Below are 27,209 nucleotides of genomic sequence, written 5' to 3'. Positions count from 1 at the left end.
AAGATGGGGAGTAAATAAATATTTTTCTGCCTCCTAGGGTGAATACTTCTCAGCTTTCAAGCAGGCTTACCGTCGAGAGGATGACATTGCCATTGTGACCTGTGGGATGAGAGTCCTGTTCCAAGCTGGCACTAACCGAGTGGAAGACGTTAAACTAAGCTATGGAGGAATGGCTCCTACAACAGTCCTGGCACTAAAAACTTGCAAAGAGCTCATTGGCAGGTAGGGATTTTCCTGCAGTAGGAAGGCTGGCTAGTGGAACAGTGCTGATTTTTACAGGAACAGTTAAAATACCCTGAATCATTCTCTCTTACAGTACCCAGAATGAGAAAGGGGAAGAATTGTAGATGCACTTCTGTAGCAGTCTGTTTTGTGTGATACCTTTCTTCTATCCATACCCTTTACCCTCAAAGATCCATATTGGTCTCTTATTCACAGAGATTCTCTTGCTAAATGCACTTATCTAATGAAGTGTGCAGATGGTAGATGTGGATATGGCCTAAGGAACTGATATTTTTTTTGAAATGAACTGAGAAATCTGTACCTTTAATAGCTTTGTCATATTGTTAGAAATGTACACTAGTCCAAGATGAGAGCAAAGCTGACATGCACCCTATAAACAGAGGTAGAGCAGGTAGGCATCACAAGATAGGTTGTGGGGCAGCCGTGTCAGAAGAGTTAATCTGCCCTGTTAACAGGCCTGAGAAGAGGCTGTGTCACCTGTGTTCTCTTGCAGAGACTGGAATGAGAAGCTGCTGCAGGATGCCTGCCGCTTGCTGGCAGGTGAGATGGACCTGTCACCGTCTGCACCTGGTGGGATGGTGGACTTCCGACGCACGCTCACACTCAGTTTCTTCTTCAAATTCTACCTGACTGTCCTTCTGAAACTGAGCAAGCACCACAATGGCCCTGTGAGTGTTGCTGGGGAAGGACGAACTGCACATGCAGTCTTTGTGGGGAAAGCATAGGGAGAGTTCACATTCAGGAAGACTCAGAGCAGAAAGTGGCCATGAAAGGTTTTTTTTCCGATAACAAACTCCATGATATAATAGCTGCCAAAGCTACTCTGCTGATTTCCCTGTGTGGTAGGGACTAGTGTATCTTCCTACTTGCTTCCCCTTGGCATCTTCACCTTGCTGTAGGAAGATGCTGATCTGTGGGCTCATAGGAGGATTCCTGGAGTTCTCCTTGAGGGTGCTGTAACAGCTCTAATAGGTCTATGACTATTGTTTGCACAGAGCCTGAGCACTACTTGCTTTTCACCTGGTAAGAGATGGATTATTTCCTCTGCAGGTTGAGCTTTGGGTTCTGCTGTATGGTTGGTGTGGGCTTCTGTCACTTTGTACCAACAACCTTATTCTCCTTTGTGAGCCACCATCTAGGAGGGGCATCTGTGTCTTACTAAGGGAAAGAGAATATCCTGGATTACTGGGGAATATGAGAAAGAGACTGGCAGGAAAGATAATTGTTGTTAATATTTTTGGCAGAAAAATCTGTATGAGCCTGTCCCCTCAAACTACATCAGCGCTACAGAGCTGTTTCACAAAGATCCCATTGCAAATGCCCAGCTCTTCCAAGTAAGTAGCAGTACCTGCATGATCTTTTCTTTAGCTCAAACAATGCTTCCTATCTTGTTGTCTCCCTGAGTATAAACAATACATGAACTTACATAATGCCATTCCTGAGGCTTGTATTTGGCTCTCAGTCCTTTCCTTGCTTTAGGATACAATGTTCTTTCCTGTCACTGTCCACAACTGCTCCTGACTTGTATATCTTCATAAAATTTGCTGTAGGTAGCATTTTCCTCCTGCAACCAGCTCGACACACAAACTGAAACTGCCCTCCTGCTTTCCACAGTTAGTCTTTTTGCGTCTCTCAGGCTTCAGATTTGGGATACACATCTCCTTCCTTATTTCTGTGCTAATGACCCGTTCTCTTTAGCTTTGGGATTAGAAGCTAGCTGCAGAACTTGAATGTTTTTTTATGAGCTGTCATATCAAAGCGTTCTCCTCTCTAGCAATTTCAAAGAACTATATCCCTTTCATTTCATTCTCTGCAGCCCCGTATGTGTAGCCAGTCCATCTCATTTATCTTCCTTTCCCAGAGGACTGAGCGCCTGTTCCCTTATACTTCTCACTAGGATGTCTCACCTTGCCTATTGTTCTTCCATCAATGCTTCTGTCCCCTGCACTATGAGCAGCAGTAATCAGTGATGTGTTTTACTTCAGGAAGTGCCAAAGGGGCAGGCAGCTGAAGATATGGTGGGCCGGCCTTTGATGCACGTCTCAGCAGACAAACAAGCGTGTGGAGAGGCTGTGTACTGCGATGATATCCCTCACTTTGAGAATGAGCTGTACCTAACGCTGGTGACTAGCACCAAGGCCCACGCTAAAATCATGTAAGTGTTGCTTCTGAGTTTCAGATGTTGCATGCGTCTAGTGCCTGCTGGGTTAGAAAATATTGACCTGTGGAGTTGTGGGTAAGGGAAAGGTTCTTGCGTTAGTGAGACCTCCAGTTCATTGCACATTGTTACATGGAGGTGAGCTGTGTATGTTACAGCTGCCTTGCTAAGTCTGTATTAGTGGGGAGTAACACCAAACTCAGAGCTTTGTTGGAGCACAAAGGTCTTGGCCCTAGGCAGCCTTCTTATGTGCCCTATCACTTTCTTATACTCAAACACAAAATTAAAAAAGAGATGGGTGGGAGAGCACCACGCTGTCTTAGGAGACGTTTTAATCGCTCACCAGAGCATGCAGCTTTTCTATGCGTCTAAAAGTTTAGCTTGAAATGTGCAGTTCTGCCACAGCACTCCTGGTAGTGTCTAGTCTGATCTGTGTACTGTCTTCTGCGTTTTGCCTTGCACAGTGCTTGCTTGCCATGGCCGTGCTCAAGCCCTCTGCAAAACCGTGCTGTGTGAGAGAGATCCAGTTGTTAGATAGAGAGCTATTTGTGCTTGGCTGTAACAAGGTGGTTAGGTCAACATTTGGAAGTTTAGATGTCTAAAAACATCTTGTCCATAGAGAGAATGACTGATGGAGAATTTATAACTAAGGTGACTAACAACCTCTAAATTTCTATCTTGGCAGGTAAAGTCTTCTATGTTCTCATATACATTTTAATGCTGTTACACTGCAGTACTGACTTACCCCCATGCAATCCCTAATTGCACGTGCACTGTGGTGGTTCTTCAGGCTCCCATCTGCTTTGATGTGGTACACTCTGCAGTGCGTTGCCTCATGACAGCCTCAATAGCCTTGCGTTGTGTCATTTGTTCCCTAAGCAATACTTCCTGCCTGTTTAGGCTTCCTGCCCAGAGGTTTCCCACAGCGGTCTAACACAGGCCAGGCAGCATACAGTGGTCATTTATGCACAGGTGTAGTAGTTGACTCCCAGGTTATGAAAAAATTATTCTGTCATGGTTAAATCTTAGGTGTTGCAATTTTGGCATTGATGAGTGCCACAAACATATAAGCACTGTTACTATTACCAGTGCAGGTGGGGCAATAGAGAAAGCATCACATCTATGCCTATGACCCCAACGTGAGTTATTTTCTAGAGGTTGCTGTGTACATTCTCTTGCACCTGCATTGCACGTTCACGTTTCAAGCTATGTCAGTGTCATTCTGTAGAGGAAGTGGCAGTATATTTCATCAGGTGACAGAAGTATCTCAGCCTATGATTATGTTGGCAAAAATACTGACTTCGAAAACTTCACTTCAAATGAGTCAGGTTTTGGCTACCAAATGTAAATTAGAAATTATCTGCTTGTATATTACTAAGGAAATTGATCAGGTGATTCTTTCTGAGGCATTGCTGCAAAAGTGCACAAAAGTGAATTTTCCAAAGAAAAATAGCATTTTCTTCAGCTCCTGTTGTCTGTCCATGTGAGGGAGTTCATCCACGCATTTAATGTCTTTTTTGTTTGTAGAACACTGGGGTACATAAACAACTACTTTCAGGCATAGTTTGTATCAGAATTTCAGATAAATCCAAGCATGCTGGAAAAAATTGCAGCAATTTAACAGAAGACAGTAAATCATTCAGCAGACACGAAGCCACAGCTCTTTTTGCAACAGATCCCTTGTAAAGCCAGCCAATTGCATAGCCAATGTTCATAATACTGCAAAAAGCTGGAAAGTTGTTTGTATTGTAATTATGAAGAGCTCCATATAAAAATATGCACTTTTTTTTCCCCTGTCTTGCTTGTCACTTCTAAATCTTTACATGATTACAGCAGACAAACATTTTCATTAGATACCTCTTCCTGATTACCTAAAGAAACCTTACATTAAGTTGTTTTTTTTTTCTCTCAGAGCTTCATTGCTCTTGCACCCTTTTAAATACCCTGCAGCTTCATTGTGATTAATGTTCAACTTCTCACAGACTCACAGCCATATTTTTCTGCAGAGGTGAACAAACCGTTGATAAATCTGCAGTCAAATCCTAGGTTTATCAATATACAAGGAGGAATCTTGCCTTCATGAAATCATGTTAGCTAAGATGGCAGTGGAGACATACCATCGCTAACACAAATTTCTCTTTGGTAAAGGGTGTCAAGAGATTTTTAGTATACGTGACAATTGGATTAAATTCAAGTATGTCTCGGGGAAAAGGTGTATGATGCAGTATAGTCCAAAGCAGCAGTGTTGGTGATCAGCCTGACAGTCAAGATTCAAGTTATAATATAGTTCCCAAATGATTGTAGTTGCCTTTCTGCCTTGGTCTTACATTATATTGATATGACAAACTCCTCTTTTGCATAGTCAGACTTCACGGAGTCAAGCCTGAAGATTTATTGGTATCTCATATGCACTTGCAGAAAGAAAAATGAAGAAGAATAACTCTGTCCCTCCTGCTTTCTTTCTTTAGCTCTATAGATGCATCTGAAGCCCAGAGCGTTCCTGGGTTTGTGTGTTTTGTCTCCGCTAAAGATGTTCCTGGCAGTAACATCACAGGCATCGCTAATGATGAGACTGTCTTTGCTGAGGATGTGGTATGTGGTTAAAAAATATCTGTTTTCACTTACGCTGTCCAGGAGATAAGACTTCGTATATGGTCGAGTGAAGTCCTCTGTTGTGTACAGAGACAAATTCTGACTGCACTGGAGTCAATAGAAATCTTGGTGCCAAATTCAGTAAGGCTTGCCTCATACACCTCTTCTCTAGCTGCATCATTCTCCTCTAAGCTGCAGACTACTGTGCAGGCTTACACTCATTCAGTTACTTTCCAAAGTCATTTGTGATCAAAGTTTACCTTGACCAGTTATGAATAATTACATCTGTATTCTGTGCAGACATCTCTTACACAATGAAGACAAACGTGCTCATCAGAGACACCAAAAAACTCCAGTCTGGCTACTCAGATAAAATTGTACTATTCCTTGCTCCATTCAGAGTTCATTTTGCATAGACTGGTCCAATCAAACAGAGAAAAAGTTGCAGAAAAGGACGATAGCAAGAGAATTATTATGAGTTGTTCAGCTACTGTACATATACACAGTAAATGATGGTGGGTCTAAATCTGGCTTGCAGGTCACTTGTGTTGGTCATATCATCGGTGCAGTTCTTGCAGACACACAAGAACATTCCAGAAGAGCAGCTAAAGCTGTGAAGATTAAGTATGAAGAGCTCAAACCTATTGTCACAATTCAGGTAAGATGGCTCATATCTGCTTCTGCAGTTACCTCAGAGCCCTCTGATATCTAATTAACTTCTCTTTTCCCAGATAATCATTTAGCCGCATGTTGTGTTAGTCTTTATGATGCAGGTGCAGCAGGATATGGATAGAAGGAATAATTTGTATATTTAAAGAGGACACACCTTTGATATGGTACTGATTAGGAGTATATTGGCTCTGTATTACTTAATGCTAAAACAAATAAACTCTGGGAGATACATTGCACCCTTCACAAATTTGTTTAAATTAACAAGGTTAGTGCCAGTTACATTTTTATCCACAGGTGCTTGCTTTCAATATTGTCTGGTATAACCTTGCTGGCTTCATTGGTATTTATTCGTTCTTTTCTCATTTACAACACTCAATAAGAGAGTGCAAAGAAGTCCCCTCTAGCTCAGCCACAGCACTGTTTCTTGGAGATTTGTGCAGACCGTTTGTAAAGTTTCTAAAGCTGATGGAATTAAGTTTGAGGAGTTATCTCTGTTGTGAATATTTCTATTGGCTGTGTGGATCCTTAAGTCGGTCTTCTCAAAGCTGAAGAAATGCATGTCAACAATTTGTAATTATTTTGTGCCTTTTTTTTTTTAAAGCGTATTATTTGTTGACAAAGTTTCCTTGTGAGACTGAAAGCAAGTGGTAGTATCTGATACAGGATTCACATGCAGAAATTGGGAAGAAAGAAAAAGTATGAAACCAAAGAGAAATTAGAACCATGGAATTCTAATCAGTTTTTATACAGGTCAATATTTCATACCATGTAGTTTGTAACGTGCATTGCATTCATGCAAGTACGAAGAGTCCGTGCCTTGTCTCGTACAGACAGCAGTGCTGTCATCTGTGAGCAGAAGCTTTGATTTGTTTACATGACAAGATTTACAAACTGTTTGAGAACTTTTCCTATTCTGAGGCTTCTCTCTGCTTATTCAAACTGGGAAGATGAGACTAGAGCTAAAAATGTGTTGATTTTTGTTGTTCTTTGATCACTGTTTTGTTCTGTTTTAATCATGGAAAGTTTCTGTTTTGGCAAAAGCAAAATGCATTTACAAAATTTCTATAAGGCAGATTGTGATTTGGCTCAAAAGTGAACTATTTGTGCAGAACTTCTCACTCCATTTGGAAGATTTAGTTTTCCTCCTCTTTCTTTTCTTTCTCTCTTTCCCCCTCTTCAGACTATGAACTGTAGTTAACACAAGTTGCAAGTCATAGCTCTGGTGGCTATGCTCTGGATCCATAAGGTAAAATGGATCAGAAGAAACAATCTAAGATTATCTAATAGTTTATTGTGGATTATTGTGAAACTGCTGTTATGCCAAAAAAAAAAACAAAAAAAACCTGTCTAAGTGAAGTGATTTGGCTGTTGCATTAGTTACTGTCTTAAACTTGTGCTTTTTATCTTAAATATTTCTACTCCAGTCAAAAGAAGCTTTGCTTTCAGTGTGCTTCCACAAAAATGTCATTGTGTCATTGTTTCCTAGGAAGCTATTGAGAACCAATCCTTTTTTAAGTCTATAAAGAAGATTATTAAGGGAGATGTGAAGAAAGGGTTTGAAGAATCTGATCACATTTTGGAAGGTGAGAATAAGTGGTAATACTTTTACAATAGGATAGTCTGTGACAAAAGAAGTGAAGCTGTCAGCCCTGTTTCTATGCATATGATACCAAGCTCACGCAAGTAAGGCTTGCTGGGCTGAATTTCATATTAAATTTCAACTAACTGTTTACATACAAATAGCTCGTGAAAAATTTAATTTCAGTTTCAAAAGGACTTGGATGCTTTCAGCTTTGCCCCTGTAAACACCGTCTTCTAATGTAAGGACACATTTTTCTTGAGCAGTTATTCTACAATGTGATTCTTTTTCCTGAAATGTATCATCTAGAAGCTTTGCCCTGTCCAATCATAGTCTAGTCTGATTCTTGGAGACTATCAATTTCCTTAGTCCTGATATATAACTGCGTCTTATTAAAACAGGACATGCATGCTTCTGAAAACCTGATTCACCAACTTTGGTGGCTGTAGGTATCATGAAGAACATGGGAACTCCTTATAACACTTTTTGAATGTTGTTTGTTGGCCTGTTTTTTCATATGCTCTTGGTCTCATGCACCTGGAGTCTGCTGGGGAGGTTACAGAAGCATGGATAAACACTGCAATTCTCAACAACTGTTTAACCCTGTAAGGATTAGGAGGAAATAGTGCCAGAGATGTGAACTAGAATACTCTGTCAGATCCATGTTGTGTGCCCATGAGAAACAAAGGATAACTTGCTTGGTATATAGCACTGATCAATAGCTTCTGTAAGGAAAAGTCGCATACGTCAGACCTTCTGGAAACTATGTATTTATTTATTTAAAAAAAAAAAAAAAAAAAAAGAGGGTGTTACATCCCTCTTCCAGATCTGAAAACAAAGTTAAGTAAGGCACACAGATGAGGCCTGGTATGAAGAGGTTATTCCTAAAGAAAACAGAGAAGTATTGCCACCCTTACCTCCTCGTGGGAGAAGGAAAGAGCTGTTTAACTGAAACACACCTTTCTAGTTCTGTTGCTTGCTTGCTTGCATTTTGCTGTGCATTGCTGAGACTTTTCTCTGCAGTCAGCCATTGGCCCTGGCATTTCAAGGGTGTCATAAACTCTTGTTTACTGTTCCTTAAGGAGTACTATATTATATAAAATGAAATCATTGGGCCAGGCAAGGCAAAAATTGTTCTGAGCTAGAATATTAGGTTATTAAAAAAAAAACACAATACTGTGCAAATGCCAGGCCTACCCCTTTGAGCAAACAAGGGAAAAACCCTTCTATGTACCAGAGTCTACATCCCAGAGTAAGCATAGTCTCACACAAGTGTGCATTTCTCACTGAGGTGCCTAAAGAAGACAGCTATTTTGTTGTCACTAAGTTGAACAGGAGAGGAACAGCATCTTGAGAACTGCTCTGAAAATTATTTTTTGTGGCAGCTGAATAGATCAGGGCTGTAACTGAGAAAAAAGGTTGATTCTGAGATGTAACAATATGTAGCATGACTTAAAATTGCACCGTCAGCAATGCCAGATAAGATGTCCTGGTACAGAGTCATGTGCAGCAGCAGAGAACTGATCATGAGTTAGATCATCTTAAGGCATTTGGGGTTTCTATTTTTGTTCCCCTATTTTAAAGTCTGTAATCCTGCATTTGATCTGCTCATCTAGTCTATGCTTGATTTATTTTTATCCTTTATGTCAGTGGTGTTATCAAGGCAGTCTGAAATGCACCGAACTCTATATTTTAAAGGATGCTAGGTCAATGGTGTGGGGGTGCAGGCTTATTTTTGAAATGCCAGCCACCAGTGCTTTAGACTGAAGATTTCTAGAAAGTGGTTGTTGCTTATTTGTGTGTGTTTTTTGTTTGTTTGGTTTGTTTTTTTTGAGATGAAACTGGAAGTGCCAGTTTTAAAGCTAAAGATATCCAGTGCTGGACAGCATGAAGGATTCTTGTTTAACACATCAAAAGAGCAGTGTTTTGCAGACAACAAGTGGTGGGCAACTTCTTACAACACCAGAGACACCTTACCTATGGGGCATTTCTTTCAATTTTCTAGGAGAGATGTACATTGGTGGACAAGAGCACTTCTACCTGGAAACACACTGTACTGTGGCTGTGCCAAAGGGAGAAGGTGGTGAGATGGAACTCTTCGTGTCAACCCAAAACTTAATGAAGACACAGGTACTACCTCATTGACCTGATACCCAAAACACTTTGGAGTCTCAGTGTTAGAGTAGATAAACAATTGTTTTGCAGTTAGTCCTAGCTTGCCTTGTTTGTGTGTGTGGGGGGAAAAAAGGCACTTAGGCTTAGAGGTGGGTGTAGGATCAAAGTTCACATCCATTGTATTGGTGTCCTGAATCCACTTCCAGGTAAGAGATTTCTCTTGGCAGCACCTCTCTCTTACCAGGGATTACATGCTTAACCCTTGATGGTGAAGCCTGGTTGTTGGATGACGTGTCAGAAAGGGAGGTGGTGCCAATACAGACCAACTCTGCCATTTTGTGGGATAGGCTACAGGTACTATGAGGTGTCTTTGTCCTGTTTACAGACTGACTCACCAAGACTATCCCAAAGCCCCCTAACTTAGTGAGGAGAATGGACAGAGTGGTACAGATGTTAAATGTGCTAAATGAGACCCGTATCTTGGTAACCTCATCTGCTGCAAGTCTTTCTAAATCTGCTGTTTACTGAAGGACTATATGCTATCCCACCTCAGAGATGAAATGATGGGCTTATGGGTTCCAATTGCAACCAAGTTGATTGCAGGACTGATAGGACCTGGAGCAGTAACAGTATTTCCACTATTACAATGGCTGCAAAAGGCAACGTGTTTGTGTCTGGTTCTTAACACCGGGGCAGTTCCATACATGCTCTGCTGTCCTGTTTTTCTTCAGGAGTTTGTTGCTAGTGCACTGGGAGTCCCATCAAATAGGATTGTGGTTCGAGTGAAAAGAATGGGAGGAGGATTTGGAGGAAAAGAGACTAGAAGTACCATTTTGACAACTGCAGTGTCTGTGGCAGCCTTCAAGTAAGTTTCTGTGTGGGGAATAGGACTTTCTCCTTTCACTTCACCTGGTCTAGGCTGCCTCTTTTTGGAGCACAATCTGCACTGGAGCAGACTCTTCATGGCTTTTTACTGTATATCTTGTAGCAAACCCGAGATTTCCTAAAGGAGGCGTATAATGGTCTCTGAGCTGGAAGAAAATGAACCTGTTCAAAAGGACTAAGCTTATTCAAGAATGTCAGCTTTTAACAGGAAAGGGGGGGGGGACTTTTCTGTTCTTGTGTTACATATATATATGTGTACTTTTTATGCGTACACACAGCAAGATACACAATCTAGGCAATTTATCCCTAATGCAGATAGCCATTGCCACCCTGAAAAGACTCTGAAAAGATTTGAGTATGTCTCCATAGGAACTGTACCCTGCAATTCAGGGTTTGCCTGATAAATGTATCCTTTAACAGAACTGGACGCCCAGTAAGATGCATGCTGGATCGAGATGAGGACATGCTTATAAGTGGTGGGAGGCATCCCTTCCTCGGAAGGTACAAGGTATGCATACGTATGAAATGAATGCGTGTTTTTTTTGGTGTCATTTGAAACATCAGAGAGCAGTAAGATATAGCAATAAACTTACTGCTCCGGTTGTTTCACCGCTGATGTTCCCTGCAGCAAATGGATCTGTCAGCCCAGTCACGGCATTCTTTCTGTTAAAGTCCTTTTGCTTCCTGAAAAGTTCTGCTTCCTGTAGCAGTACTTTTGGTTTGGATGGTTCCCCTCTCATGACCTCTGTGTGACCTCTTCTTCCAACAAAGAATCTTCCCCTTGCGGACAATCACATTGATCTTAGATGGCTCCCAATTGGTTTACAGTATTGCACTCCTAATTGTCTTAACTTTCTCCTTCCATTCCTTATTCAGTCCAAGTGCTTTTATTTTTCAAGGCAAAAGATCTGTTAAGGTTATTGTGTGTTAATGTGTGGCTGTGACAATTCGCCTTTATTTTCAGAAGAGTTTTCTGGAGCAAGATGCATACAAACACTCTTTACTGGGAAGGTTCCTCAGTAATTACTGTTTTGTCTGCATAAAGTCCATTCAGTTTTTGGAAGGAAGTACAAAACCACATTTTATAGAGTAGACGTTACTGACAATATTCTCTTGACAGGTTGGTTTCATGAAAAACGGGAAAGTGAAGAGTCTGGAGGTGTCATACTACAGCAACGGGGGCAACTCTGCAGACCTCTCTTATGGTGTAAGTAAGAGAAGTTTTCTGATAGTTAACTATGTAGAAGACACATTTCCCTGCGTAACCTTTTTCTTCAATTTAAGAGAACTTACCTACAGCAGTGTTTATACATCCTCCACGCTGACATGATTGTAAGCAGATTCTGATGAGTGTTGTAGCTTCTACAACTTCTGTCTGAGCCAACCTACTTGTCTTGACACGTGCCAAACAGTTTTTATTGATGCCATAGTAACTTGGATAGGGCAAAAGGGTCAAGGGGGTTTGCTTTGCCTTACAGAAGACTGTGATGGAAAACTTACTACACAGTACAAGATGGCTAATACTCCCCCAGCTTTGGGGAAAGCTAGTTTCTTGGAATAAGAAATGCCAAAGTCAATAGCCTGATCAGGGCAGGCTGCCTAAATCAACAAGTTTGTTAAGGAGTGACCAAAGCTAACAGAAGCTCAGCATTGGAGTTCAGAAGCAATAAGGACAAGGTTGGGCCTGATTTCAGAGTTCGTTTTCAAGAATTTTTGCACTGTTCAGTAGAAAATTTTATTTTTCTGTTGCGTGTGTCCAACCCATTAGCCTAGTGTCAATCATGCTCACTTTAGTTCTTCTTCCCCAGTCTGCTGAGTCTTTGAAAATTTTCTGCAAAAATGAATCAGCGAGAGAGGGCTGCAAGTACTAGAGCCACGTTTGACACTAGCAATATGCTTGGTGCTGTACAGAGAGGAATGTCAGGCATTTGTCTTCGCATAAACTGTGGGCGTGGCTGGGAGCACATACACATGCGTTGTCTGACTGTTTGAATTAGGAAACTGGGAAGTGCTCCAAGTTGAGATAGATTTGAGATGTGCATAATCTCCTCCCTGCTGCTGGGAACAAAAGGCAGAAAGAAGATCTGGCCCTTTCTCAGTTTGGACAATTAGTGGACAAAGATCTGAAATCTTGTGGTTTAGATGTAGTTACTGAAAATATTTATTTGCCCTTACTACTCCCGTAGCCCAGCTGCTGAGTCAGTTGACATCAGCAATACGTCTTTTCCAGGAACAAATTACTCTGTATATTTAAAAGAAGATTCTTGAGCTTCCAGGCGGGTAATGGCATTTAGTAACAGTTTGTCCCAGCAAGAGCCCAAGGCCAACAAATAACTTTGAAGCTCAATCTGTTCCAGGACCCTAAATGTTAAGAGAGAAGTGTGCTTATCTTCCTTTCTGTCAGGAAGATGAGGATACTGCTTGACACTCCAATACAAACAGGAAGGAGTACTGGCTGCACCTCAGTGCTCATTCATGTTAACTGCAGACCTGTGGGATGCAAGAGAAAATGATTCTTTTATTGCTTTGCACCTTTCCAGGCTGTCCTTGGCAGGTGATCAAAAGTCTGACATGTAATTCATGTAAAATGTATATATCCCTGTCCCTTCTCTTCACCAGGTTATGGATAGAGCCCTGTTTCATCTGGATAACTCCTACAACATCCCCAATGTTAGCAGCATGGGCACTGTCTGCAAGACCAACTTGTCTTCCAACACAGCCTTCCGTGGCTTTGGAGGCCCCCAAGGAATGATGGTTGCTGAGTGCTGGATGAGTGATATTGCTCAGAAGTGTGGCCTACCACCTGAGGAGGTACAGATCCACTGACACATTTCAGGGCAGTGCTGCCTTTGAACAAGCTCTGAGAACTGGATAAAACCACAGAAAATTATGAAGCATAAGAATTTTTTGCTTCATTTTTTGCTGCGTCCTTAGCAGAATCTCAGGTTTTCTCTTTGATAGTCACATTATAGCTTGGTTCTTCCTTCTAGTATGTTCTGCTTCCTTATATTCCCTAAGTAGCCTCAATTGTGTAATACCTGTTTTAACAGTAGGTATTCAGAAAAAGCCTAAAGGTACTAAGCACCTTAATAAGATTAACAATATGCTAACACTTTCTCTTGAAAGTTCCCAGCCTTAATGTCTTACGTTCCATTTTCCTGTAAACATACTTGTACCTGTTAATTCTACTGCTCTGTAGAGCAAGCAGAGGAGGAAAAACTAGGAACCAATGTTCTTTTGATGACATCCATTAAAAGGACCTAGTTTGAAACATTAAACTTGACGCATCCTTTATATGTCTCTTTCTTTGGGAAGGTACGGAAGCTCAATCTTTATAACGAAGGAGACCTCACTCATTTTAACCAAAAGCTGGAGGGATTTACTCTACGGAGATGCTGGGATGAGTGTTTATCAAGCTCTAGCTTTCATGCCAGGAAGAAACTAATTGAAGAATTCAACAAGTAGGTGTTCTGCAGCTGTGGTGTTACTGGGTGTACCTGTTGCCTTCTAACTTCTGGTATTCTCTTAGCAACTTGAGTGATGTGAAGTTAGTCTATGTATTTGCAGAATGACTTCTAAAAATTCCTCTTTTTGAAATTCCTACAGGCCCATTGTGTGAAATAACCTTTATCAGTGGTGTGGTGGTTTAGATAAGGCCTAGCATGACATGGTTTTGTAAGGGAAATGTAGCAGAGGAGAGATGTCTGTAGAATCTAGGCTTTGCTTGACTTTTAATATGGCTGTCAAGGCAATTTGTGTAGGCTTTGCACTGTCTTTCTTAATTGGCTTGTATTTATAACTAGGTAGCTAACAGTCGATACAAATGCTTCTCTAATGCCTAGGAGGCCATCTTCAATTCAGATTTCTTCCTGTACCCATAAACAAAGCCATTCTCTCTTAAAAATTACTGATTAACTCCGACTGTGTTACATTCATGTATTTAAATTCTGCTTTGATACCCAATCTGTCAGAGTGATACAGCACCAAATTTAAATGAAAGCTTCATGACTATACAAAAAATATTCTTTCCTTGCAGGCAGAATCGCTGGAAGAAAAGAGGAATGTGCATTATTCCTACCAAATTTGGCATCAGCTTCACTGTCCCATTTCTGAACCAGGTCCGTAAGGGTCATTCATATTTTCAAGTAGAGGAGATAGGTTTATGATGTCTTTCCCAGACCCCACTCCCGTTGTACTTAACCAGAGCTTTTCAGAGAAGTGGTTAAATTAGTTAAGAAAAAGCACAAAATTTTTGAACCAAAATGAGCAACACAACAGTTACAATTTGTACAGTCCAAAAAAAAACACCACGATGCAGCTATGTTTTTACTGTATTAATTTCCTTTCGTGTTCTCTCTTCCTCAGTAGTGGAAATACTGTGACATTGAAATATGGTCACTGTCATTCATATGTTTAACCTGATTTGATGGACTGTCAGTGGTGTTGACAAATTCAAGTGCACAGTGTATCTCTGTTTTACAGGAGAGGTTTGGGTTACTTCACCTGTCTTCTCAGGTGAAAATACTGGCTGAAGTTTGCCATGTCACTGGAATTTCTGTTGAGCTGGTGACACTAAACCAAATTCACCCCAGGTTTAAACTAGTGGCTTTAGTTACTCGAAAGAACAACGCTGGTCTAGTTCCAAATTCATTCTCTCTGTAATTTTTAACTGGACTCTGCCAAGCACTTCACTACTTCATTTATGATGACACTTGGAATAAACTTGGAATGATATTCCCTTTTATAGGCTGGAGCTCTGGTCCATGTATATACAGATGGCTCTGTGTTAGTTACACATGGTGGGACTGAGATGGGTCAAGGACTTCACACCAAAATGATCCAGGTAATAATGAATTTGGACTTAACCGCATGAGAAATATTTTCAGCTAAATTATACTCATTTTATAGCATTGCCTCAGACATCCTGACACCTCTTTTGTAGGCATGTGTAGGGTAATAAATCATGACTAATTCCTTCAGCAGCAGCGCTAGGTTTCCAGAGTATTGTTACAGCTGAGCAGAAGAACTCGAATCCTCATAATTTTAGCTCTTCTTATTGTAGATAATACAGCTTATGGATTGGCAAAAGTGTATATGTATTTACTTGGACAGTGTCTGTGAAGCGCAAACTTAATTTTCTGGCTAGCTCTCAAGCACCGAGTCGACTGATACCCCAAGAAAGATGAGATTTAGTACTGAAAGAGGGTGAAGGCTGCAATGTGGACCCTAGCAGTGTAGGCAGTGAATGATCATGCCCTCCTAAAAGCCACTTACGAATTGTTTTCCTTTGTTCTGCAGGTTGCTAGCAGGTCACTGGGAATCCCCACCTCCAAAATTTACATCAGTGAGACCAGCACAAATACTGTCCCAAATACCTCTCCAACAGCTGCATCTGTCAGCGCAGACATCAACGGAATGGCTGTCCATGTACTGAAACCAAGTTATTTAAACAGTTGGGTCATGAGCTGGGACTCCAGAAGATGAAAAGTTGATACATATTTATCTATAGCTTAAGGAAAATATAACATTCAAAAGGGACTTGCAGGCAAAGGATACCTCCTAATTACTGCTATAACTACTGGGGGTGTTAGATAATGAATGACCATAATTTTTTTTCAATTTTTATTTAACTCTCTTTCAGACTTTTTGTAGTAATATAATACTGTTTCTGTGATTACTCAAAAACAGAACAAAGCATCTGTTTAAATGGCTAGCTTCTTAGTAATTAATGAGACCTTATCTATAGCAATATATTATGCTACAGGTAGTACTTGCAGGTTGTTTGTGGGCTGTGGTCTAGAACCAAATACCTCTAAGTGTTAAACACTTGGAGCAAATAGCCTTCTGTGGCAGTGGCATGGTTATGATTGTCCCTGACATGGTGTGGAGCTACCAGTGCATCTATTTGCAGGGTGTGTGACGCTTCCATTGAAAAGAGGAATTTAGTCTTGGTCAGTCTTGTGTTTGAAGAAAAGAGGATGGATAATCTCAGAAGTAAAAAAAATATATATATATAAATATTCGTGGTTTGATTTGGTAGGTTGGGCTCTTCACAGCTTGATTCAATAAGCTGAATTTTGGCAAGAATATTTTTTCAGTGTTATTGCATCATCTTGCTGCATATGGCAATGTGTCCCACTATGACTTGGTGCAGGTAAAGTTGCTTCATAAACAAATGGACTTGTGATGTTATGCGTCATGGTCCGGCAAGTTCTGTGCTGTATTTGGGATTCTCTTCTGCTATCAGCAGAGACGATCTGTTTTAAAATCCTATTCAGTCAACATTTCTCCTACGCAGCAAGCCTTCTGTTAGTGAACTTTGATCCATTTTATGATATGCCAAAGTCCTGGAGGCAATATTGATTTAAACAGAAGGTTCTTTGAGACTGGTATTACACTCTTAATACTATAGGCTGACTTTTCAAATCTTCTAATACTGCTTTTCGTTATTTGTTTTTAGAATGCATGTCAGACCATCTTAAAACGACTTGATCCAATCAAACAGTCTAATCCCAAAGGATCCTGGGAAGACTGGGTAAGCTGTCTGTATATGTCATGGGACAGGTGGGCATTGTCACAGGTTGTTTGCACTGACAAGCCCTGTGTACAAGTTATCCTCCTGGTCTGCATCTCACTAGAAAAGATTTGAGGAAGAACAGCAAAGCAGAAGCCTGGCAAGGGAAGTAATCAAAGCTGGCAAGGGTTCATTCCCAAAACATCAGCTGTGACTTTAATACAGAGATTTCCCCAGATCCTGGGGCCTGCCCATGACAAACTTTACCAAATAAGTTTTGAGTGTTTACGTATATCTATGTAGTCAGGTTCCAGTCCCTGACAGGAAGAAACCTAATTTGTAATGATGGGATTCTGTGACAAAGATGACTTTGAGTTACCAGCCACCTCCTGTAGTGCTTCTTGGCTGTGATTTAAATAATTATAAATAACCTATAAAATATACCTATAAAACCTATAAATAACTTATAACCTAAATAACTCTGTAACCTCAATAACAAGAGATTGGTGTGCTGTAACACTCTAAAACTATTTTCAATAGCAAGCTTTAAGATTTTATTTCAATAGAATCTCCTCTTCAAAGGAGGAGCTTCAATTTTGTGATTTGGATGTCAGGACAGGATTTCTCCTGGCCTCAGCGAAGTCAAGGAGACTGATAGTTTAACTTTTGTCTCTGAGCTTCAAAGACTAATCTGTTGCTGAGAGACAAGTAAGTCTTACACCTCTGCTGCTATACCTTGGTAGCTGCTGACGAGGCTATCTGGGGAAGCAAGATGATGTTTCCCTTGGCAGTGTTGGTGCTGCGTAGTGTCACAGCTGTCTGTCATTGGACACCTGTTTGTGCTCTCCTTGAAGTGCATTTGGGAATGATGTATTTGGGGTAGCTGTTTTTCCAGGCACTGGTTGGACTACTATTGTTTTCAATTTCTTATTCTCTTTGGCAGATTAAAACCGCCTATGAGGACTGTGTTAGCCTGTCAGCCACGGGGTTTTATAGGTGAGTGAATATTCACACTACAGAGACACAGTTCTTAGTTGCATCCAGGGAGATTCTGGGAGGATTTACAGCCCTAATCCCTCTGTCACTGTTCCAACCCAGGGCTGTATGCCCTTTGCTGCCTAGAATCATTGCAAATGACCTTCAAGAAATGTTCAACTGCATTCAAAAAGCAAAGGATTTGCTACTGGATTTATGGCAATGAGTCCATAATACTCACCCTTATATCTGAGATCCATTGGAAAATAGCTAAAATAGTTTCAATAAGGTTTGTGAATACAGGGCAGCTTCAGGAGATTTCTATTTATAGTTGTTTACGCTTTTCATTTCAGCATGGGTTTGATGGAGGAGGTAAAACACAAGTGAATAAAGATTTTAATTTTGGAATGAAATCTGGTTTTGTTTTTCTTTTGTGTCAAGAATTCCTGACCTTGGCTACGATTTTGAGAAGAATGAAGGGAAACCATTCTGCTACTTCAGTTATGGCGTTGCATGCTCCGAGGTTGAGATAGATTGCCTGACAGGTGACCACAAGGTGAGGGGATCATCAGTGAAATAGCCTTTTTTTGTTTACGTATAAGAAACGTTCAGAGGGAATTAGAACAAATAGTGGGTGTCAGCCTGTTCCTAGCTCAGTCATTGGTCCAGCATGACCTTCACTGGATTTCTTAACTCCTGTGGTCCACAGTGCAACAGTCCATAAAGTATAATAAATTGAGAATTATCTGACCTGCGGGGATACTAGGAGGCTTAATGAATGATTGCAAAAGTTATTGGATTTGCTTATGTAAGAGATATCAGTGCTGTGTTAGCACAAAGGAACAGCAACGTACGAGAATTGAGTTAATCATTAAAACTAACACTGGGATCTTTTAAGGGTGAAAGACGAGAGGGTGAAAGAGGGAGGGAGTACTCACGAGAAGAGGGGGTTGGGTGGGAGAGAAGACGATTCATTAGCATTTGGCCTAATTGGCTATGCTTAGGTACAGAGCACTGACACTGGCAGTTTTAATTAATGCAGATTGGGTCTGATGGATCTTTAGGGAAAACTGCAGTGAATTCCTTGGTTTTACTTTAGAGATGAACTCCCTTCAAAAGATAGTATGAAGAATTGAGCTTGACATGGATTGTTGAACAATGGCCAAGTGTGGATAGTGGTGGATATCTTACGCCTCCTCGTATAAAACCATGGTGTGCCAGTTTCAATGTCTGTGCCGATTTATTCTTTATTTCTGTCTTTTAGAACGTTCGCACAGACATTGTCATGGATGTTGGCACCAGTCTCAACCCAGCCATAGATATAGGACAGGTAAGTGAAAGTGTGTCACTAATTTCACTGTGTTAAAGTGATCATATTACCCTCAGGCTTTTCTAGATGAAGCATTATCCCACTCCAGCTTGTACATTTGCAAGCAGAATGTTTTAAACTTAAACTGGATATCCAGAGATGCATTTTAAGATGGTTATGAAAGTTTGACCCACAGTTAACAATGCAATAGGCACATAATTTTGTAGGGAAATACCTTTTTATTAGTAGTAGTATTGGATATAAAGACTACAGCGTATTCACCAGTTACCACTACACCAATGCTTTTCAATGTATACCTCACCTAAGAAATTAATCCAGAGAATATTAATACAATGGAATAACCTCATCCCAGGGCCAGCTTCTGCTATGTGGCATGTCTAGGATAAATACCACACCCTATTTCTATACTCGGATCTGTCAATGTCAATTCCCATTTAATTAAGTGAAAGTTCTTTGAATCAAGAGTTGGGGCAGTTGTTTCTGTTCTCCAGCTAGTGCTGTGCAGGGATCTCAATAAGAAGTTGGACGAATTACTTAGCTTGCAAATTTTCAGGCAGGTACAAATGTACTTTTGTATTTTGTACAGTAATAATCACAATGAAACTACCCAGCAAGTAAAGGTAATAAAAATAAGGTTGTCTGATATACCGAGAGGTCGATCTAGATATTTGCACCTGTTTACCCAGGCAATGCTGCCTTGCTAACTCTAGGTGTCAGTATAGTGCAACTCAGTGGTGCTGCTGCAGGATTTATTTCCAGAACACAAGGTGCATTGAAAGCATCATGTTTTCGGAGAGACTTTTTTTTTTTTGGAAGTGGCCAGGGGGAAATGGGGCTTTTCTGTCTTCTCAGCATATTAGATTGGGGCTGGGAATAAAGATATGGGCTATGTGGAACCTGTCAAAGACATGAGTTTCTTGTGTCGTTCCATGTATCACTGCAGAGAACCCTGGGGACAAAAGTTGTATGGCTGCAGGATTGCGAGCACATGGAGCTGGGCTAAGGAATGTTTGTGCTGAATCTTTAGAGTAGTCTGTTTGTCAGATCTCTCAGTGGATGCAGAGAACAGAGCTTCCTTATATAGGGCTGTTTGAGCGCATCCTCCTCTCATAGCTGCTTTCCTTCTTTTTTTTCTTTTTCTCCTAAAATTTAGAGTAGAAAAGTTATGCAAAGAAGCCTTTAAGAGTTGAATGGATATGGGAGTGTTATTGCATGGGTCTGTACTGGCAACCAGAGAATATGCAGTACTCAGGAAAGCATTCGTACTGAAATAGCAAACATAAAATAGTTTGTTTTCAGATAAGTTTATTTCAGTCCTTTTGATCTTCTTTGAATTATCAGCAAGTACAATTCATTCGGTGCTTATCTGCCTGTGAAGGAATCAATATTTTGGTATTGATTTTTTTCCCCTTGTTTCATCAAAAATATCCTGTCCTGCATTTACAGTATATGTGCTTGCTGTATAGATAGATTGCTTCATCTGCCAGGAAGATGCAGTCATATCTATATTGGGAACACAGAAGTTGCATAAAGGTGCCAAACCACTCAGCAGAAGGGACAAGGGTTTAGAGACAAAAAATAGGTATTTAGCTAGGAATGGAGGGCTGGAAACTCTGGCTGAAATTGTCACTGTTTGTTCAACAACAACAATGAAAAAAGAATGTAACCTTGTTTGGATGTTTTTGTAGATAGAAGGAGCGTTTGTCCAAGGACTTGGGCTCTTCACCATGGAGGAGTTACGCTATTCCCCAGAAGGGAACTTGTACACACGAGGGCCTGGAGCGTACAAAATCCCTGCGTTTGGAGACATCCCAACAGAATTCTATGTGTCACTTCTCCGTGACTGTCCAAACAGCAAAGCAGTTTATTCATCCAAGGTATGCTTGCAAGATCTTGCAGGCCTCTTACTGCTCTAGACTTCTGTAAATGTGTGGTAAAGTAATGGTGTGTGTCAGAATAGTTGATTTTCTTATGCTGGCTTTACTCTTGGGTCAGGATGCTTTTCTGTTCCTTACCAGAAACATGTACACTGCTGTTTATTGTACAGAGGACCAGAAGTAATCTGCACATTGCATCCCTGATTGTCCAGTAGAAAGAACTGAAACAACTTTGCTGTGCTAGAAGCTCTCCTCTAACAGAGGCTGCAAGCCTTCCCCTGCATGCCCACACCCTTGCTGTCATCTCCCAAGGCCCTGATTACCTTTCCCTGGCAGCAGAACCACCACTGTGAATGACATTTCCAGTAGTACCATTTCCCCAGGTGTGATGTACCAAGATCTTGTGTCTGAATTTTCACATCTTGCTTCCTTTGCTGTTTCACAGCAGCATTTCACCCTTAAAGGTTCATTATTAATCCACATCTTCAGCTGTTTCCATTGCAATCAATACTGATGCCTGCAGCTAGTCATGTCTGCATATACAGTATGAAAGAGTTTGCTTTACTTATGGTTCAGTGGAGCATTTAGAAAGGCCACCCAGCATCATTATGACCTGTGTGCATCTTGCCAGCTTCCATTCTTTGTCTCGTTCCCCTCTATCCACAAAAACATCTTCATCAAAGAGGAGAACTTGGCTGCTGGTGTCAGAATTGAGAAAAAAGGGTCTCGGCATGGATCTCAGTGTGCTGTATTAGAAAGTATGTGTGTAATCCGTGTTGGTTTTCAAGGACCTCCAGTGATGGGGTATCATGCACTCTGCCTAGACAACTCACCACTGCCTTATCTGAATGCCCTTTGCTGAAGTTTTATTATCACCCAAAGGGATATGGGAAAGGGTTAGTACCTGCTTTCCTTTATAGCAGCCTTGCTATGTTTGAAAGCATATACTTTGCCACTGAATCTTCTTAAAATGGACCAGGGATTGTGTTTTTAGCATGATCTTTCCTCACCGATCACACCTGGTAGCCTGGAATCTGTTTTAGTTTGGTGTTTCCTCACTAACCACATCTGGTAGACTGAGGTTCACACCTGAGAGGTGACCTGCAGTTTTGGCTTGGCCTTTCCTTGTTGATCACATCTTGAAGACTGTGAAGTTACAAAGAAGGAAAGAGGAATGAGAATTGTCATCTAGGGCCTGCTCATCTTTCTGTTAGCCCCATTAGTCTCTCTAGAATCAGGACTGTTTTGGGCTGCAGCCTCAATCTTGCTTGTGCTCTGTCTAGGCTGTGGGAGAGCCGCCTCTGTTCCTGTCTGCCTCAGTGTTTTATGCCATTAAAGATGCCATCTACTCAGCAAGGAAGGAGTCCGGCCTGACTGAACCATTCCGGCTGGACAGCCCTGCCACCCCAGAGAGGATCCGCAATGCTTGTGTGGACATCTTCACGAAAATGGTAAAAGCTTCTGGTTTCATAGTCTGCTCCCTGACCAGCTTGTTCTGTGTGTGCTAGTCACCGTGGCTCAGGTCTGGGATTAGGGCAGTGTGGGGAAGCTATGGCCCTACTTAAGCATCTGGTTTTTATTTCATGAGTATTATCCTTCACTTAACATGCCACCAAATGAGAGACAAATCCTCTGACCAGCACTGTTTGGGCTGCTATTGCAGAAAGGGCTGTCACATAATATTTCTGAAGTTGCGGTTCATCCTCTTAAGTGCAGTCTATAGAAGGTATTGACCTGTCCTGCTGCTTCTGACCCTCATCGCTTAGGGGATCACAACAGTTAATGCATACTGCAGCTCTACTGTGTGATTTATTGGCCTCCCTCCAATAGGGAGAGCAAAGAAGTGTTACTGGAAATGCTCACTTCTGCTGGATGTTATGACCTTGGGAGTCTCCTTAGAGGGTGTGGGCTTCACCTGAAGGAATGCAGGATTTAACACTGTCACCATCTCCTCATGGGTTTATTCTCTGTCAGAGTGCTGTGACAGGGCTGCATAGGATTATGTCCCTGCACAATGTCCTGATTTCTTTGTGACTCCAAAAACCTCACTGTTCACATGGGCATCCACCAGGCTTTTGTCAGCTTGAACCCTGCTGTTGTTAACAGCAAAGCCTGGATACCTTGGTTCTCCTCACCAAACACCTACATCGCTGTCTGAGTAGGAGGAGGACTCAGAAATAACTGTGAGAACGAGGCCTTCAGCTAGAGCCAGGCACAGCCTTTAACAGAAGTGCCACAAGACAGACATCTCTGTGTTTTGAAAGACCAGTATCTGAGCTCAGATCTCAGTGGTACAGAGTCACTTACCCCAGAGGAAGCATGGTGGGGCACACTGAACTAGATCAGAACCTTCATTTGTTGTTGCTGTTGCTTACTGTATTTTTTTTTCTTCTCTTTACAGTGTCCTTCTGCTGAGCCAGGGACCTTTAAGCCATGGTCTGTGCGTGTGTAAATTGAGAGTTTGAGGAGCAAACTCTCCTCGTGAAACTGCCCTGTGGTCCCTCCATTATAAATCCAGTAGGACTATAATGAGAAAAAAAGAATCGGTGCTCACGTGGCTCATCTATTTTGATTCATAGAGCTTTCACGTTTAATTGTTCAATCATTGTTTCCTCTAGGAGAGAGGATTGCTGCCAGATTATAGCTGTGATTTGTTTTTTTTTTTTTTTTTTTTTTTACTGTGGGGAAAAGAATACACCTTCTGCTGTAATGCCAGGAAGGAATTAAATGCATCGAACACCCCCAAAAAAACAGTCCTCTTGCGGACATGGGGAAAGGCTTTAGGGGCACTGAGGGCTGGACCCTATCATGTTGCCTCAGCACACACAGCTAGCTATATATCAGAGGAAGATGAGGAATTCTGACATTAGCTAACTGTGGAGAAGGTCATACATGTGTAGCGGCCATCGTTCAGAGGGCCACCCTGAAATGTGACCGATAACTGATTTATCCTGTTATATGAGGATTGCTTTGTCTACAGCAGATCTGTAATGACTTTTTAGTTCATGTGCTGCCTTATCTTCTCCAGTTGAAGACAAAAATGAGAGATACCAAGACTTCCAGCAAGATGCTGATTCATTCACATGTTCAGCCTTTTTCCTCTACATCTCTCCCTCATCTCTTTATATAGCAGAGGAAAGGACCTTGGAATAACAAGAAGTTACTGATCGTTGTTCCCAAGGCAATTTATACCACCCTGGGTGAGGGAACAGGACAAGAATGGACAAAGATGTGGGATTAGTTGGCTCTGTGTTTCCTCTAGGAATAAATTCCTTGCTTTCATGCTATGGTCTTGCTGCCTTTTCAAGAAAACTCTTAGTTTTGCTGAATGTACTGCAATTGGGTGTATTGCTACATGGATTGCTTGTCCAAAAATGTGCTAATGATGTGATGACCTCTTGTCTTTTGAGTTCAATGTGTTTTTAATGTTGGATTGAAGTCTGGGCATCCCTCTTCACAGGTTTTGTTACTGTCAGTAACGCAGTGGCATCATGTTTTCTCTAGCTGATGCCATCCGTGTACTGTAACTGCTCATCAAACTTCTATCTATTTCTCTGGCCCACAGCTCTATGAAAATGTCCTTTTTTTATTCTAGCACTCCTAGGGACAACAAAAATATGAGGCAATAGGATATAACTTCATTGTCTTAAAGGAAATTTTGCTTACATACATCCTGCTTAATATTGGCTGCCATCTTAGGACTTAACAATGTATACAGAGTTTGAAATATTTTTTGAAGCACTCCAGGGCATACAGTTTGGAAATATGTGTAATATTTCAAGCTGAGAATTACATCTAGTTCTACCATCTGGAAAAAGAGCATTTTTATATTCCAAGTTACAGGAAGTATTTTGTGCCTGCTGAACTTGGTATCTAATTGTTTTATTAATTAAAATAGATTATGGGTGCTTCTCTACTGATCAGGTAGTGGGTGAGAACACATTCTTGTTTTATTCTGAAAGCTGGCAATACGTTAAAAAAAAAAAAAAAAAAGCAAAAACTCTTAGAGAAAAAAAAAAAAGTAATCAGTTGTGTGCCAGAACAGCTAGATATTGGGAGTCTGTGTATTCATTGTCTTTGTCCAGGAAGGGATGCAAAATACCAAGTCTGTGAGGTAGATAGGCATCAGCACTCTCTGCATTGTTCCACCTCACGAGATTGTTGGATGCGCTCATTCTACCCAGAACAAAAAGGGACTGTAAAGTGTGTTAATGCAGAACATGGCAAGCTAGAGGCAAAGTGTGTGACACCGGTGAGCTTCCAGCATCATTTAAGTGTTCACAAAGAGTCACTGACGGGGAGCACATCCCCTGTGACGGGATGTCACCCAGCAGGATGAATGTGCTGTTTATCTGCTGTGGTTCTGGCAGCACCTTTTTCATGATTTCAGAACAGGTTTGTGGTATCTCACACAGCCACGCTGACTGCCTAGTCAGCTGAAATTCTTTAATGATTTATGTAGTTTCACTTTTGTTATTCATTTCATGCATTAATCCAATGTATATTTGCCAAGTTATGTATTTATGCAGTGGTCAAAGCAAGCTAGTTCAGTGCAGGCCTTAGCCTGTGGAGCAGTTCTGCTGCAATATCTGTGATCCACAGTTTCAGGTACCAGTCTTTGCTCTCAGGCCCACCTGAGCTTAGGGCCCGCTTATTTTACCCTTCCATGGCTGCTGGCTGTCAGGAGGAAGAAACGTCTTCCTTTTTGAAGACACTGGAATGGAAAGGAGATGATATCAGACACCAGAGTTGGGGAGTGGTATAAAATTAAGGTTACAAAATAATCTACAGAGACTGGTTTTGAGGGTAAGGTTGGAAACCAGTGGGAATTTACAGAGATCAACCTGGGTGGGCTATGTGAGCACTGAGGACCCTAAAGAATATGAAGCTGAGATTTTCATTTAATTTTTCTGATAGTGTCTTAACATTTCATACGTTGCTTTTCCATGGAACTAAGTTTCAGATAACCCCAGGGAAGGACTGGATCCCTTTGTGTAGGGCTGCAAGGAAGAGATAATACTGACAAAGAATAGTCCAACTTAAAATGTGGTCTGTGCTACTAAACTGAGAACAACTCTCCTATTTTTAGTGCATGTTATTGTCCTCTGGTAGATGCTCTGTCAGATTTCTTGATGCACATCTCTCTGCATAGGATTTCAGCCTGCAATTGCTGATGGAAAATCTACTTCTAAAGATAAAATATTTATTTCCTGTGAAAAATAGTGAAAAATAGTATGGATGAATATATATGGATGAAAAATAGTATGGATGCATGGCTAATGTTATATATAATTGGAAATCTGCCCTGCTTCTCTCCTTCCAGAACTGTATCCTTCGGAGATGAACCATCTTGTTAGACTTTAAATTGTAATGTGCAATAACAACATTTAAGTAATCATTGCAGTAGCTTGATAGTTTGTGGAAGGGCTAAAGGAGGTCATCGGATTTGATGTCTTAAATAACATTAATTGCACATCCCACTAAAAGAGATGAAAGCTGATCTTCAGTAATTGTTTAAGCTCAATTATAATTGGCAGCTTTCACTATCATTCTTCAATGAACATAGTCAAATTGGTATCTCTGTCACATGAATGTGTGTGGAATTTTCTGTGAATGTCACAACATTACAAAATAAAACTAAAAAATATCCTGGAAATGAGTATGCTACAGTAAAAGTCCGTCACAATTTGAAAACAGGACAACTTCAGATCATCCTTTGTTTTTAACAAGGATGGACCCTTCTCAGAGGCTGCAAGGCAGGTCAGCTCCATGGCTGACAGATGGTGAGGGGGTTGTGCCAGGTTGCCAGGCAGTACATTGCTGGACTGCCTCTCTCTGGACCATGCTGGCAGTCAAGTCCCAAAGAAAGTAGGGTCCATGGTGCTTCTCCACCAGGAAAATCTTACAGTAGCCACGTCCCGTTCTTACAGGAGAATAGTGATGCATCCTGATGCTTCTAGCCACCTCCACTGGACCCATCAGCTGCTGAGAAAAGGTGGCAGGCACTGCACAACATAGGCAGTGGAGAGCCTGCCTGCACCACAGGCTGTCTGCACGGTGTGACTGGTACCTGGTCTAGGTGGCTGTGTTCTTAAATCGCAGCTAGTGAGTGCTGGCAAAAACTAAGCTTGGCCCATTTAAAACAGCCTTGTAAAGGGGAACCTGCTGTCACTCAAAACTTGTTAGTGGAGCAAGCATCATGTTACATTTCCGGTGATCTTTTAAGTCTGGACATGCTGGAGATGTGGGGTCATAAAATAGGAAACAGT

At 41.2% G+C, this 27,209-nt stretch overlaps 1 protein-coding gene across 5 annotated transcripts in view; it reads left to right on the top strand.

Annotated features, from left to right (window-relative positions):
- The window catches only part of XDH (xanthine dehydrogenase), a 71,827-nt gene extending 46,694 nt beyond the window's left edge, over nt 1–25,133 (top strand). For all 5 annotated transcript variants that reach the window (XM_068675916.1, XM_068675915.1, XM_068675914.1 and 2 more), the window contains 23 exons: nt 38–222; nt 737–911; nt 1,488–1,577; nt 2,229–2,398; nt 4,870–4,993; nt 5,532–5,651; nt 7,152–7,248; nt 9,250–9,374; nt 10,091–10,224; nt 10,665–10,752; nt 11,365–11,451; nt 12,864–13,055; nt 13,560–13,705; nt 14,281–14,362; nt 14,992–15,087; nt 15,543–15,671; nt 16,705–16,779; nt 17,702–17,754; nt 18,175–18,289; nt 18,998–19,063; nt 20,752–20,940; nt 22,224–22,391; nt 23,342–25,133. In XM_068675916.1, coding sequence (XP_068532017.1) covers nt 38–222; nt 737–911; nt 1,488–1,577; nt 2,229–2,398; nt 4,870–4,993; nt 5,532–5,651; nt 7,152–7,248; nt 9,250–9,374; nt 10,091–10,224; nt 10,665–10,752; nt 11,365–11,451; nt 12,864–13,055; nt 13,560–13,705; nt 14,281–14,362; nt 14,992–15,087; nt 15,543–15,671; nt 16,705–16,779; nt 17,702–17,754; nt 18,175–18,289; nt 18,998–19,063; nt 20,752–20,940; nt 22,224–22,391; nt 23,342–23,392 — 2,757 coding nt within the window. In that variant the 3' untranslated portion in view covers nt 23,393–25,133. The remainder of the gene's footprint in view (nt 1–37; nt 223–736; nt 912–1,487; nt 1,578–2,228; nt 2,399–4,869; nt 4,994–5,531; nt 5,652–7,151; nt 7,249–9,249; nt 9,375–10,090; nt 10,225–10,664; nt 10,753–11,364; nt 11,452–12,863; nt 13,056–13,559; nt 13,706–14,280; nt 14,363–14,991; nt 15,088–15,542; nt 15,672–16,704; nt 16,780–17,701; nt 17,755–18,174; nt 18,290–18,997; nt 19,064–20,751; nt 20,941–22,223; nt 22,392–23,341) is intronic.
- The last annotated feature ends 2,076 nt before the right edge of the window (nt 25,134–27,209 follow it).

The sequence above is a fragment of the Anas acuta genome, chromosome 3, assembly GCF_963932015.1.
Source record: "Anas acuta chromosome 3, bAnaAcu1.1, whole genome shotgun sequence".
In the NCBI taxonomy this organism is placed as follows: domain Eukaryota; kingdom Metazoa; phylum Chordata; class Aves; order Anseriformes; family Anatidae; genus Anas; species Anas acuta.
The sequence above is the reverse complement of the archived record's forward strand: the minus strand, read 5'-3'. Positions and strand labels throughout refer to the sequence as shown.